Consider the following 15,364-nt stretch of genomic DNA (forward strand, 5'->3'; position numbering starts at 1 on the left):
GAAACAAATAGGACAGAGTGGCCCAGAGATGACGGCAGCATAAAGATATACTTTATGCTGTCTCTGTAGAGAGAGAGAGAGAGCGAGAGAGAATAGAACAAAAGACTACACATATCAAATGAGATCAATATTTTGGGGGTTTTGAACAAACAATATAGAGGACAGCCTCGTCAGAATATGCAGAAGCTAATATTGAAAAGATCCATTTTACTGAGGCATATCAGAACTTCTGTTAGGAACAATAAGAAAGGAAACATTTTGAAATGTCTTGACCTTGGAAATGGTTTTATGCTTGGAGACGCCATTATTGAGGAATAATTGCCCGTGAAGTTGTTTATTGATTCCCCAGGCCAGGAATAGATGACTCACACCCATTCACCAACAACATCTCTCGAGCTGACAGTGGAATTTGAACAAACATGAATAGATATGCTTTCACACTTGAGCTTATTTACTTCCTACAAAGAATATAGAATATATACCGTACTCAAGTCAAAAGATAAATGAGTCTGTCATGACCACCCAGTATCTGCAGTGTCCCTGAACAGGCTATCTAAAGAAAAGAAACATCCGTCATTCTATTTTACCTTCTACATTCAGTATCTTCCCATTTCATTCCTTCCCTGCAGAACAAAATTATTTGTGTACAAATGGAACCGCAAGGGATTTTACTGTGTAGTGTGGGCTCCCCTATGGGCCCCACTGAAGAGAGATGTCATCATGTGTCATTGCCACTGTCTCAGTGTGTGACGGGTACAATGTGCCAAGTGTTGCCAGTGGGGGAAAAGGAGAGAGCAGATGCCTGTAGTGTACATACACAATGTGTGTATAGGTATTCTCTTAAATTTGCCATTTTGGTCTAATAATCATGACCCCAGTCTGAAGCCTGTCTAAATGTATGTTGCTCGTGCACGTATCACTTAATGCTATGCCGTGTTCAATTCAATGTTCTGCTTTATTGCCACTTTGTGCTTACAAACAAAACATCCTGAGCACACAGCAGCAATTACATGAATGCAGGGGGTGCATACTTAGTTTAGACTAGTTATTGGTTAGACATGGGTTAAGGTTAGGTTTAGGTGTGCTGCCTCGTGGGAGGTTAGGTTTAGGGTGAGGGTTTGAGATAGGTTGTAGTTGTAGGACTAATGACTGATCTAACCAATAACTAGTCTAAACCAAAAACTGTCTAAACTAAGTACTGCACCGGAATGCAGCTGTTAACAATCTGGGAGCCCTGCAGCACATTTAATTGGTTTTGTTTAATGGAATTCGAAGGTCTCTAATCTAGTTGTCTGTCTTTGTTGACCTTGGTTTAAAAAAAGAAACTTTCTCCTCTCAGTTGGACATAGTGCTGGCTCTGAGATAACACAACCAACACACATCCCCACAGTTACGATAAACACACAAAGAAACCCATTATTCGTTTGGAATTGCATGTAAATATCAGGTTTTGGGATAGGAACACTTTTGGCAGCGGGGGCCATAAACAGACTAAAGCGTGTGGTTTTCCTTTACCCACCAAGGACATTGAGCATGATACTACCACATTCTAATGCTTTTTTTCACTCCTGTTATAACATAAATCAAATTGTTAGTTACAGCCTTATATGCATTTGTGTAACAGATGTGCAGCTTTTTACAGTGATAGAGCTGCTATTCTTTGTATGGCTGAAAGAAAAGCCTCCAATAATCGTAGGACAGATTCGGAATGGCAGTGCCACCTGACCTTTTGTTCTCTGCAGCTAAGACTTGATTGGTGACGTGTTACAGAACTGAGACGCACATAGTGACGTGGGATGAGGCAGTGGGGAACACACAAATAACGACAAGGAGCAAATCAGGTCACCATGGTTACGGAATGTAATAAGGTCGGAGTGCCTCCATTAGCATCGGCAAGGATTTCCATCAGTGGCCAGGTGGCGTTTGGTTCATCAATAAAAGATACTTGACATTATAGTAGATGATGGATAGGCTTGTTCAGAATGAATTCCATGTATTTCAGTTCTTATTGAGCCACATGGTACTTCTGAGGTGAGTCTTTATTAGGAGTTGTTTTCCTACAGACACATTTTATAGTGACACCAAATGGATGAGAGAGGATCTGCTATAAATAGACTGGCTCTTCAGCGGGTGGAACAAGGGAACACATTCTTCTGAATTTTAAATAAAATCAATAGGGGGCAAGTACAGTGAGCTCTTGAAAATGGTTTTATTTCTCACAGGATCATATAAATAATCATAAAACATAATTTGAATGCACTAAAATGGAGACAAGTAGGCTACTTTGACTAGTTCCAGCTGCTGTTGTAAAACTTTATTGAAATGAAAACTCAAAAAGACACGATTGACATATTTGTTTTGACATTTCCACAAACAGAAGTCTTGGGTGTAATAAAACTTACAATCAACTTCAGCCAAGGACATCTTCCTTGAGATATTCAATCTTTCTAAAAGGGTCATGCACAACATTTTCCTGTATCAAAAGGGAAATTCTCCCTGCCTAGATCATAACAACTCAGTAAAAATGGGTAACTCCTTATTTTCCTTTTCCCATTTCCCTTGTGCAGTGTTTCTCAGAAGCAGTTGTAAACCAAAAGCAGGTTGCAGGATGTTCTGGCAAGTTCAAGGACAAAGAACAACCTCCAACGGGGAATAACATGTTATTTAATATACTGGGTCATGCTTTCATAGTCACAAAAGTCCTGCCCTCGTGTGAAACCAGTTTATACACATTGTCGCAATATACATGGCTGCAACTATCTCTGGCCTTACTGCTTCTATGATTCTGCCCTGCAGTAAGGCTCTGCTACTTTCGCTTTTAAATCTCACATGGAACTCAGACCTCTTTAGTGTAAATAAAAAGAACGTTTTAGCTACTCACCAAAACAAAGGCGGGTTGTGTCATTAGAAAGCCTACTTTCCTTAGTGGGAGCACCCTGAGACCCCCACCACACATAAAACGGTAGTTTTTGGCCAAAAAGGGATTTGTTTCCACCGGGGAAAAAAAACTTTTAGTTACTCCAATGCGCCCTCTACCTATATTTCCCAGAGAATTGCCGGAGGAATATTTTTCCTCCTGTGAAAGAAAATCCCTTTCTGGCCAAAAAGTACCGTTGTGTGTGGTGGGGGGCTCAGAGTGCTTCCACTAAGGAAAGTAGGCTTTCTAATGACACAACCCGTCTTTGTATTGGTGAGTAGGTCAAACGTTCTTGACATTTCCACTAAAGAGGACAGGCTGGTCTGAGTTCCATGTGAGATTTAAAAGCTAAAGTAGCAGAGCCTTACTGCAGCAGTAAGGCTATGGACCAGAGCTAGGCTGCAACTATCAAAAGTAACTGTGACAGAGGTTCTATTTTTGTCAGACATTGAAAAGGCTCCAGAGTTATAGAGGTTATTAAAAAGCATGTATATGTATTAATTATTGTGATAATGTACTGATAGAATGTGTTCACCCTGACACACTGGAACATGGTTATGAAAAAAGTTGAGTCTATCACTACCCTTTTGAAAAGTCCATGGTGTAAGAATCCTTCTTATTCCATTTACATGGAGTGAAATTATAGGGCATTGTACTCAACACACTTTGATGGGTCAGTTGTGAAGTGTTTCTGGCAAATGGTCATTAGTCGCTTCATTCCCTGCGGAGAGAAATTAAAGAAAATACATCTGTCACGGGGCAACCCGTGCCCTATATACAAAGACACTTGAAACTGCTTTCTATAACATGCAAGGACTAATGTTTTAAACTTGTGTATGGAAAACTGTGTGTTCACTGATTGTTTGCTAATTGTCTCTCCTGCAATGCTGGTGGCATTGCCCTTGATTTAGGAAGGGGCCAAGTGCTATGCAGGGGAGGGGGGGGGTTACTTCTTATGCTTTGAGTATTTGTCATTGAGTGTTCATGCTTATTTATATTTGTTTAATGGTAACACATCTTTAGTATGTTTAGGTTACTTTTATATACCCTGAAACGGCATTTCTGACTGTTATTGGAGCCTTGGCCGTTCGGGCAACTTCACAACATCATTACTTCAGTTCATCTTCTATTAACATTTTAATTTAATAACATTGGACTTTATAGACATATTTGTCAGTGTGCTAAGATTATGCCCAAACACAGGCCCATATATCGAGACCCCCAAAATCAGAGCAATTGTCAAATTCCAACTATGACATGGCCGGCGTCAGCACAAAACTGGGTTGGTAATGTTTTCCGTTGTGTATTTTATTTTATCCATGACTCACTTTCATGAAAACAGTCACACATACTCTCTAAGGCAGGGGTTCAACGTTTTGGGCTGGGGACCCCCGGAAAAGCTTTGGTCATGTCTCGCGATCCCCGCCCCACCCCCCAATACAAATTGACCACTACAATAACCTTAATAATATAGAAAATACATCATAAATAAATACTGAAAATAGATCATTATCTCATCCATAGCTAGATGGCAGTAGAAATAGTTCAGCACATGCTAACATAGATTTGTTCTATTTTTTTAGAAAGAGAGTTGTAAGATAATACAAAAATAAAATCCCAATGTTAAAAACGTCTTTGGCCTGAATGGCTATTTGTTACATTGATTGCCAGGTATATAATCAATGCGTTTTCATTGTTTGAAATGCATTTTCTTAAATGCACCGGACCTTTAAGAGTATTTGAGCAGATCACCAGCTACCATAGAGGCCACCAGTGAACTGTGCTGTAGACACAAGTTACAACACACACACAGTTATGCTTCATATCAGGTTGGGAATTGTAAAGTTATAGTTAGTGTCATTTTAACTCTTACTCTCTGCCTCTTAATGCATAATTTAATGCACTCTCATAGTTGAATGAATACCACATGTTAGTGTATCTTGTTGCTTGGGGAACATCTTGGGTTCTCACCTGAATGTACTTTCTCTGTGTCTCATCGTTCAGGACATGTGCCACGTGTTTGGAAAAGATCTTCTCTCTGCCTGTACGAGCATGGATGCCCACCATGGTTACACCGATGGGCCAAGGAGCATTACCGATGGCCATCTGCAGATATGCATCATTTGCCTGGGAAGGGATATACAGTATATCAATTGCATGACCCCAAAGACATGCAAAACTTCAATTCAAAGATTTTAGTAGTCAGTAGTGGTCAGAAATGACTTACCTTGACATATTCTCTTTCCAACATGAATTTGATGATATCCGTGATCGACTCTTTGATGTCAGCTGGTAAACTCTGGCAAAAAACAAAGTAAATCAAATACGAGCAAAATTGTATACTAATTTATAAGCCTTTAACCAAGTCTACTGATCATTAAAATGAAAACTGCCCGTTCTGTATCACACACACACACACACACACACACACACACACACACACACACACACACACACACACACACACACCTTAAGTGGTTAGTATTTTCGTTTTCCTCACTTCCTGTAGAAATGTTACCTTCTTTCTCAGCTTCCTGAAGAGGGGTTTGAGATAGGTTTCAGTTTGTGAGTGAGTGGCACTCTGCAGCTTGCCCTGAACACTGCGCTTCACATGGTCCACTCGGCTGTTCAGGTCTTTGGCCCAAACACCCAGGAGAAACTATGGAATACAGAGGGATATGTTAATCAATTGAATTAAATATATATATATATATATATGTTTAAATATATGAATAAAGATGAATTGTTTCATTTTCTAAACGCCTCTTCCAAAGACAGCCAATTGTTCTACACACACACACACACACACACAGATCATCAAACAGCTCCCTCTAGTTCCTATATTGTGTTACAGAAGACCTACAGTATGTCCCTTGTCTGTCACACTGGTCTAGTGAAGACCTACTGTATGTCCCTCGTCTGTCACACTGGTCTAGTGAAGACCTACTGTATGTCCCTCGTCTGTCACACTGGTCTAGTGAAGACCTACTGTATGTCCCTTGTCTGTCACATTGGTCTAGTGAAGACCTACTGTATGTCCCTCGTCTGTCACACTGGTCTAGTGAAGACCTACTATATGTCCCTCGTCTGTCACACTGGTCTAGTGAAGACCTACTGTATGTCCCTCGTCTGACACACTGGTCTAGTGAAGACATATGTCCCTCGTCTGTCACACTGGTCTAGTGAAGACCTATGTCCCTCGGCTCGTCTGTCACACTGGTCTAGTGAAGACCTACTGCATGTCCCTCGTCTGACACACTGGTCTAGTGAAGACCTATGTCCCTCGTCTGTCACACTGGTCTAGTGAAGACCTATGTCCCTCGTCTGTCACACTGGTCTAGTGAAGACCTATGTCCCTCGTCTGTCACACTGGTCTAGTGAAGACCTATGTCCCTCGGCTCGTCTGTCACACTGGTCTAGTGAAGACCTACTGTATGTCCCTCGTCTGTCACACTGGTCTAGTGAAGACCTACTGTATGTCCCTCGTCTGTCACACTGGTCTAGTGAAGACCTACTGTATGTCCCTCGTCTGTCACACTGGTCTAGTGAAGACCTACTGTATGTCTCTCTCTCTCTCTCTCAAAAACTACAAAGTGATTCACACAACTGTAAAGCTGTGATTTGACAATAAAGTAGATTGTGTAGCATTCCCCCGTCTTACCCTCAACACTTTGAAAATTATATCCTGGTCACGATTGTCATCTCCTGTGCCCAGGCAGGTTTTTCCAATAGCCTATAGGAGATTCCAAAAATAAGTTGAAATTGAAAAGTAACCTTTTTTCCAAAATTAAGGTGGCCTTGATATTAGACTGTAGTTATACAGGTGGATTGATTCACGAGCACTCTACCGTCAGTTCTTCTATGGTCGTATTCTCCTCATGAACTTTAAGGTCAAACTGTGTGTCTATTTGTCCAGGCTCTGTTCCCCCCACAATCTCATTCAGGTACTGCAGGTCAATCTTGTCCATGGCTGCCTTCAGGTCGTTCCTCAATCCCTGGTACCAAAGGACAGCAGAAAATATCATACCAGTGCCTTCAAACGTGTCTGAGAAGATACTCGATTCAATTTGCACAATTAATGTCTGGCTCACCGACTATAGTACCCGATTTGTTCCATTTGTGCTTGCAATGTACGTTAACGTCTGATTTACTTAGACAGCAGTTAATTATGTGATCAGCGAATGGGAACCTCACCTCCTAGCATTTTTGTGTTTGTGTGTAGAAAACAGCAAAAACTTGGGTTTCCTGAGGTGACATACCCTTTTCTGCTTCAGTTTCCCATAGCTTCACTTCACTCGCACAGAAGCAGATTTAAACTGGAAACATGTGTCATGCGTGTTTCCAGTTAAATTAAATCTGAAGCGAAGGGAAACAGGTATGCCACCTTCTGGATGCAACAAAATGCACCCCATGCATTGTGTGAATGTTAGTAAATCATCATATTTCGTCTCTTTGCACAAGTCTATGCATAAAGAACACTTTGTGATGACAAGAAATGTAAAATTCAAGCAAACAGCACTTTCAGGCCAGTTAACCTCAGGATAAATAACACATGATTTCTAGGCACAGAATGTGTCTTAAAATAGGCAAAAAAGCATTACTAAACCTGGCCCATAGAACCAAATCAATATGTATTTCACTGTGAAATTTCAGGATATAACTAAACCGTAATTCAAGAAGGAGCACACCTTGCAGTACAGCCTAGTATAATTCATACCTTGTTAACTTCTGGGGCCAGAATCTCAATCTTCCGTAGTCTTTGGAAGGCATCGTAGTCTGATTCTCCAAAAAAACGGACAGGCTCCCCTCTCTCCCTCAGCCGTCGGATTACCTTCACGACAGCAATGGATTATGTTTCGTTTTTTAATGATTTTACAATAAAGCATACAAAATTCACATGACTTACACAAAAGAAAAAGACAAGAAAAAACTAACAAAAAACAAAACTCAACTAGCAGTAAAAAAAAAAAAAGAAAAAAAAACACTCCTCCACATTCTGTTGTTGACACTAGGGATTATGTCATATGTAATGTATAAATACAAATTGTTACTGCAACCATCCTTTATTATATAAATAAAAGTAGTCCCATATTTCATGGAACTTGACATTGTTCCTCCTGGCAATTGAGTATTCAAAGGATGCAGTTTCAGTCATAAGTTGGGTCCAGTCTGTGATCTCTGGTGTAGCAGAGCTCTTCCAGTTTCTCAGTATCAACCTAGCTGCAGTAATAAGACCTGCAGTCACCAATGGATGTTGTGTCTTGGTGACCCCCTGTGGCAGCACCGTGCGGTCTCCCAAGAGACATAACCTTGGGCATTCTGGTAGTATTAGCCCCATGCAGTCTCCAAGTTCCCCTGTACCTCTCCAGAAAGGTAAAACCACAGGACATTCCCAAAAGGCATGTAAAAATGTACCATTTTACCCTTTACATTTCCAACACCGTTTGTCTTCCACCAAGCCCATCCTAAACAGTTTCACAGGGGTATAGTAGAATCTATGTATAATTTTGTAATGTATAAATTCTCTTTTAATATCCCTAGTGGCCCACCCAACTTTGGAAATTATATTTGACCATTTCTCCTCACTTATATCACATCCTAAATCCCTTTGCCATATTAATCTAAGATTTTCAGTCTTTGTAATTCCATTATATTTTTGTAAATTATTGAAGCATGCATTGTCGGTAGCCAGTCAAAAATAGTTTTCAACATATTATATTCCTACCCTGTTAAGGTTAAACACACTTCCAACACTACTTCTTAGTTGAAGATATTTCCAAAATTCACCCGTACCCATCGAGTAAAATTGATTCCCCAACTCCTGATAGGACTTAAAAGTTGCATCCATATATAAATCATCAATTACAACTATGCCATTTCTTTGCCAAGGCTCCCAGCAAAATGAATGTTTACCTATCATGATGCGTGGATTATCCCATATAATCACTGTTTATATTGGGATTTCCCCATCAGCCTATGGACCTCAGACCATACCCATTGGGAATGTTTCAAATTATTTAATTATTTCCCACCTTTCCAAATTGTTTTTCATCTCTTGAAGTAGTGGTGCAAGATTCATTTCTTTTTTTTTTATATATTTTTTATCCCAAGATTTTGTAACCCATTTTTCACCCCTGTGTCAAACATCTAATGTGATCCTGGGCTCTACACACCTTCCACCAACCTAGTCCCCATATATGGGGGACAAGGGGAGAGCAACGGACTTGAACTCATGCTTCCTTCATGCCCAAGTTGCTCCTTTACACCTGACAGGGGGGAGTTTCCCTGGTTGGACGTAGCGCGTGGAAGGAACACGTTATTCCAACCAGTTCCTTTCCCCTCCATCAGGCGCCCCGGCTGGCCAGGGGGAGGCAGTTTAGTGACCAGGATTACTGCATGTTTTTTGTGAGGGTACCTACCCTAGGGGACACAGGGAGAACATGCAAACTCCACACAGAAAGGCCCTTTCGCCAACCCCGCCTTCGGGTATGGGCACTGATGACGCGGAGGAGGAAACACGCCACCAGCACCCACATCGTCCCGAGTGCGAGCGGGAATAGAACCCTGGACCTTCTAGCTGTGAGGCGACAGCACTAACAACTGTGCCCCAAGATTAATTTCTATTATATCTGTGAACTCAGCACTCACCCCCCCACACACACACACACACACACCTTTAATACCTGCATCTGCTCTTAAAGCCACAGCCAACGGTTCGAAAAATATGGTGAAGAGTAGCGGACTCGGATTATGGTTTTCATATTTTGTGTTATGTAGTTTGGAGATAACGATAAACAGAGGAACTGGTGTAATTGGAAGTTATTCATGCCATATGGTGACTGACCTCCTGCCGTGACAATGTCATAGGCAACTTCTCTTCTGTAAGCTCCAACTCCAACCCTGGATTAGATGTGGTGGGTGGCTCATTTTCCTCCTCCTTATCGGTCTTCTTAACAAAGTGGATGAAATGAAAACATACTGCAGTTAGGACTCAACTCTGGTTACACACATTTCAGATGGTTGCCATTTAAACAAATTATATCACTTTCCACAGATACAATTAACAAACATATATCCGTTAAGTGTGCCGCATTTCATCAAGAGATTACACATGGATACTTGAGAAGGGTTTAAAACACTCAAACCACTGGTCTGCCCATCTACTCACCTGTGAAATCTACTTACACCTGTGATGTTTCTATAAAAGCAAGCAGTCTCACAGCTTACCAATGAAGGCTCATACATAGTCTGGATTTTCTGACCACCGAACTACAACATGACGTCACGAGCCGCGGTGAAGAGCAAACCACCGCCACCGCTCCAGCCCTTCTCTGTTTTTACTCACCACCGCTCAACGTTATTTCAGCTCCGGTGGTCACCTCGCCACCGAAAGTCCAGACTATCAATAGGCCTTGAGACAGACATCGATATTTTCTTAATATCCATATTGTGGCATTTTATAGATGTCAAAAGAAAACAGGACTACCAGTATCTTAACCATGTGGAAACAGATGTGTTCAGTACAGCATCAAACACTCCAATAATGGCATTTCAAATGTGCTTTCAAATGTGCTGATAGAGCATGCTATCAACGGCACATGCATCTCAGCCCTCTTAGATTGTGTTTTGAAGGACACAATCTATAAAATAAAATAAAAAACACAAAACCTTGTCATACGCTGCATTTGTAAAGAGCGTAGCTTCATACACTCTTTCACTGAAAATAAAACAGAAATGTAGTTTTACCCCCCAAGAGCAACTGTTGCAAGGCAATGCAAAACGAGTGAAATGAAACCACGGGAAAACTTAACGTTGGCACAGCTACGAATGCTGCTTCCACATGTGCAACATATGAACTCTATAACCATGTTTTTAATAGAAAACATACTGAACATTTCATTGTCTCATGCTGAAATCCACACTCAGGCTGTGTCCCATTTGGTTTTTGTATGGTTTCCTTTCCTTGCCCCGTTGCCTTCTGACAAACTATTAGAAATGGCAATAGAATAAAATAGAGCAGACCTGGGTCAAACAGTATTCAATCATAGATAAGTCTTAGTGAGTGTTCCAAACTACATGGAGTACCAAGAGGGTATTCATCAGATTTGGATCATTCAGATATATTTGCACTTAAATGTTTAAGACCGAGATGATTGATAGTATATTTCTGACACTATTAAACTAGCCTACACACTGCCCTGTCGTGTGTGTGTGTGTGTGTGTGTGTGTGTGTGTGTGTGTGTGTGTGTGTGTGTGTGTGTGTGTACGTGCACACGCAAAACAGGTTACCGTACCTTTGTGCAACTACAAGCAAGATAAGCAAAACATTAAAGTATTATAGCAAATACGATTTGACCCAGGTTCCAAATAGTGTTGAAACATACATATTATATAAATGTATACGACATACAGTAAAAAGAATCACTGGCTGATAGCCACCAATAATTTGAAAGATCCATTCCAGAGCAATTTGTTGCCATGACAATCATTAGAACTTTAAATAGTGAATAGCACATCATAGCCAGTTTTTGGATGACTGGTGACCATCAAGAAAGTGCCAAGGAAGGGAAAGCTTTTGGAACACAGTCATTTGATGGCCCCACTGTCATGCATCCTGTCAACTATCTTTACTGTACCATCCCATACCTGTCTCTCGGGAGTCTCTTTCTGAGCCTACAGATGCAGGCAGAAGATACAGGTTGGGGAGAAACAGCACAGTCAACACAGACACAAAAACGTATGTACACCTCCTGATCAACCCCGGAACTGGTTTTGTACCTGGCCAATAATGCACAAGTTAACACTAGGCTTAGACTCCAGAGTCCAGAGTGTGGTGTTCGAGTACGTATACATATACAATTGAATCATTTATGATGTTTGTGGATGTTACTTTTCTTCCATTACCTTATATCCACATCTTTTGTAATAATCCTCTTCCTCTTTGCGTGCCAAGTCAGCCCTTTTGAAGTATCTCTTTTTATCCTGAAAAAGATGTTAGTAGCTGTTATTTCACTTTAAGCCAAGTACACAAGGTCACATAGACTTAATTTGCAATCATTTGGGGTAGTTTATGGAATAAATGTACAGTCACACACACAGTATACTGTAGATTTAAAGGGGGTGAAATTATAAGTGATATATTTTTGAGGGGCGCTAGCCCCTCAAAAGTGATTTTGATTAAGTGTTAAATAGCTCTATAAAGGATATGCGTATGGCATCATCATCAAACTATGCCTACCGAGTGGCCAAATATTATTATGACAACCATTACTATCAGAGTATAATTGCTCAATAATAAAAATCACACTCATACAGAGGACGACAGAGGATCACCACAAACTGTCAACCTTGCAAACCAAAAGCTTAAGGAAAATTCATATTATATTATGGCCCAAAACCATCTCCAACCAACACCTTCTTGATCTGTGCAAACAGGAAAACATGGATACCATCCTTATGAGAAGACGGTGGAAATGGATTGGGCATGTAATACGTAAAGAACAGGACAACATCACCAAAAGTGCCCTTCACTGGACACTAGAGGGAAAACGCAAAAGAGGCCGAGCCAAGAACACCTGGCGTAGGACAGTGGAGGGAGAGTTGAAGACCCTGCATCACACCTGGGGATCTATAAAGACGCTGGCCCAGGTAGTAATCGTACAACATAAACATAAACAGCCATGTTGCACACACATGCCTAAAATTGCTCTTATTTGCGCCACCCTCGTTGAAAACAATGTATTTCAAACTCCAGCTTGTCCCTCTCCAGGCTGCATGAACAATGGTTTCTGCCCACTCAATATCGTATAATAGACCAGGGCTCTATTAGATGGCTCTGGGTTGGGTTAGTGCCCCTCAATAAAAGAAATAGCACCAGTAGGCCTAGCCCAAATTTTTAGATTCTCGTAGAGGTTTTTTTTCCGATTCTGACGAATCAGAATCGAAAAAAACCTCTACGAGCATCAAACATTTTGGGCTACAGTAGGCCTACTATCACATCAATGTTAAAGTATTACAAAATGAATTACTCAGCTGGTTTAAATAGTAAATAGGTCTATTTGTCTTGTGTTCAATTGAAAATAGCTTAACCAGCCACGTATCCCCCCACGGCCTCTAGATGACGCTGTGGGTTGATTTAACTGAGATAAGATGAAGCAACACTAAAAAATAACTCGACAACAACGCCATCTCAAGGCCGCGCGATTAGTATCTATGATGATTTGTGTTTCTGTCTTTATGTAGAAGAAAACTCATAAAAGCCATTTAAATCGTTTATCGGTTCCAGTTTGTGTCTCTGTTTCTCTAGTAGTGTGTAAAAGATGTGGGTTTCCGAGGCTACTGTCTGTGTACTATTTCAAAGCTAGGTTAGCTAGCTAACGAAAACAAACATCTTTATCAAGCACTCACGTCAACAAGATCTCTATCTTCGATGAGTTTTCTCTTCCTCGCGATCTCAGCCTTAAGTATGTCCATTTCACCACAAGTCTTCAGGCTACTGTTTGATTTCAACAAACCCCAGACTGTAATATTTAACAAACTCACAGGATTGTAAAATGTGTGAGACGAGGCGCTCAGGCTGGTAGCAGGCGGCTACTGATGGCTAGGCTAACCAACCGGAAATAAGCAAAGGAACTGTTTCGTTTTCTTCTTCTTTTTGATTTCCGGCAGTGTGGACGTATTCTTCCTGCCCTCCACTGGTGTGGTGGTTTATTCACGTGCAGGAATTGCGGTGGTGATTCTCACTGTGGCCAAACAAAGAAAAAGCTCCAAAACGTTCCACTTCCACCCTCCCCACTTTCTCATCCCCTTCTTCTAAGTTCTAGTGCCCTGGGGGAGTGACCCAACAAAATGTTGCCTATTTTGTCAGTCACATCACATTATAGTTATACAGTAGGCCGTAAGGCCGTAGTAGCCTAGGCCCTACAGCTTGTGGCATGCTTGAACTAGGGAACAGAAATATAAAGAATAAAAAAGAGATTATAACATACAAAATGTAAAATACATAAATAGGAGATAGAGTGAACATTTATAATTTATTTGTGTATATGAATATGCACAATATGTGAACCGGGAGAGGAAAGGAATGAAATGTAGGCCTATATACATATACTAGATTAAAGTCGATTATGGTTGGGTTTCCCGACCGCATTTAGTATAAGACTTGTAGTGCCACACAAGAATAATGTACTTCTGTATACAATATTAAGGCTGGGAGATATGACTACAAATCAATATCATAATTATTTCATGATCTCGAATATACGATTATATAAATATAGTAAAAATACAAGCTCAATTGTGAACTTTTGGTTGAGCAATTTTTGTACGCCACCATTCAGAGTCAGACTAGTCAGTTTAGTTGAGTATAACATTCTAGGATAATTTTTTTCGTGTTGATTCATTCATATACAAGTTTATCCTCGACTATTATCCTCAGTAAATCGGTTATTGGTTCTAAATATCGTTTTTTCAATATAAAGTATTTTCGGTTAATTGCCCAGCCCTAATACATAATATATACAGGTGAACCACAACAATCACTGGTCATCATGGAACAGTTCCTGCTGACATGCATCTTTGTAAAACCCCTTTTCTCTTTTGGCTGATCAGATGCTGTGGACAATGAAGATGCCTTCAGTAGACCACACATACGTACTGTTCCCTGCATTAATACAAATAATTATTTTTTTGCATGGATCAAATTGTGTTGGACTAATATGATCACATCATGTAGCTAGAATAATGAATATGACTGAATCATGTTGCCATAATGTATTTGAAACATTTAATAGTAAATTGAATGAAGTTAACTGAATCATGTTGCCCCAACTTGATTGAAACATGTACTAGTACATTGAATGACCTTAAGTAAATCATGTTGACCCAACGTGATTGAAACATGTATAAGTAACACTGTTCAATTGCATTAGGGTAAGTTCATATAGATGTGTTTAACCTAGACAATTGGAGCTAGTGCTGCCAAAGCAAACCATTCATGTGGAACCAATGTCCATATTTCATTCATGTTAAACCAACGTTTTTTTTCTTTCAGTGCACATATATGAATGGGCAAATATATATATGAATTAATTTTTTTATTGTCTCCACCAGGCCGATGGTTTTGTCATATGAGAACCCACATGTTTATTTTATCCACTGTTATGTCTGTTCCATATGACCTCTCCATCACAAATGCCTTGCCCTGTTATCGTTTTCACACTAAGTATGTGGTCTGCAGCCTGCCTCATTGCCAGTCCACCCACCAACGTGGGTGGACACCATCGTTTTGGCAACATAACACCATCTAGTTAAAGGTGAGCAACATCATTTTGGACTGGATGGCTTATTTACTGCCTCACATGCACGCTATCGCCATCGCAATGGCTTTGCAGCAGTTTTGTTGCAAGTAGCCTATAGCCTACACCTCTAAATTAATGTATTTTATTT

At 40.4% G+C, this 15,364-nt stretch overlaps 1 protein-coding gene across 3 annotated transcripts; it reads right to left on the bottom strand.

The window, feature by feature from the left end:
• Positions 1-2,299: 2,299 nt before the first annotated feature.
• Positions 2,300-13,535, bottom strand: prpf18 (PRP18 pre-mRNA processing factor 18 homolog (yeast)). 3 transcript variants are annotated; one of them, XM_080761611.1, is made up of 11 exons: positions 13,325-13,535; positions 11,822-11,899; positions 11,564-11,590; positions 9,762-9,866; positions 7,635-7,748; positions 6,766-6,912; positions 6,579-6,650; positions 5,436-5,576; positions 5,145-5,216; positions 4,889-5,044; positions 2,300-3,638 (listed from the first exon to the last, which is right to left on the bottom strand). In XM_080761611.1, exons 1-11 carry the CDS (start codon positions 13,388-13,390, stop codon positions 3,558-3,560), a joined length of 1,059 nt encoding a protein of 352 aa, XP_080617737.1. In that variant the 5' UTR covers positions 13,391-13,535; the 3' UTR covers positions 2,300-3,557. The 3 variants fall into 3 exon arrangements, with proteins under 3 accessions (XP_080617737.1, XP_080617738.1, XP_080617739.1); XM_080761612.1 differs by lacking the exon at positions 11,564-11,590 and having other exon boundaries at positions 13,325-13,534; XM_080761613.1 differs by lacking the exon at positions 11,564-11,590 and having other exon boundaries at positions 9,762-9,863; positions 13,325-13,533.
• Positions 13,536-15,364: the final 1,829 nt, after the last annotated feature.

The sequence above is a fragment of the Protomyctophum bolini genome, assembly GCF_963924005.1.
Source record: "Protomyctophum bolini genome assembly, chromosome: 4".
NCBI classification, from domain to species: domain Eukaryota; kingdom Metazoa; phylum Chordata; class Actinopteri; order Myctophiformes; family Myctophidae; genus Protomyctophum; species Protomyctophum bolini.

Excerpts from the sequence above, each read along its gene's own strand:
- prpf18 (XM_080761611.1), bottom strand. The coding sequence starts at position 13,390 with ATGGACATACTTAAGGCTGAGATCGCGAGGAAGAGAAAACTCATCGAA. Across the intron at positions 7,749-9,761 it reads TGACATTGTCACGGCAGGAG|GTAATCCGACGGCTGAGGGA; the intron begins GTCAGTCACCAT and ends GCTGTCGTGAAG. Across the intron at positions 5,217-5,435 it reads TCAGGAAGCTGAGAAAGAAG|AGTTTACCAGCTGACATCAA; the intron begins GTAACATTTCTA and ends GTTTTTTGCCAG.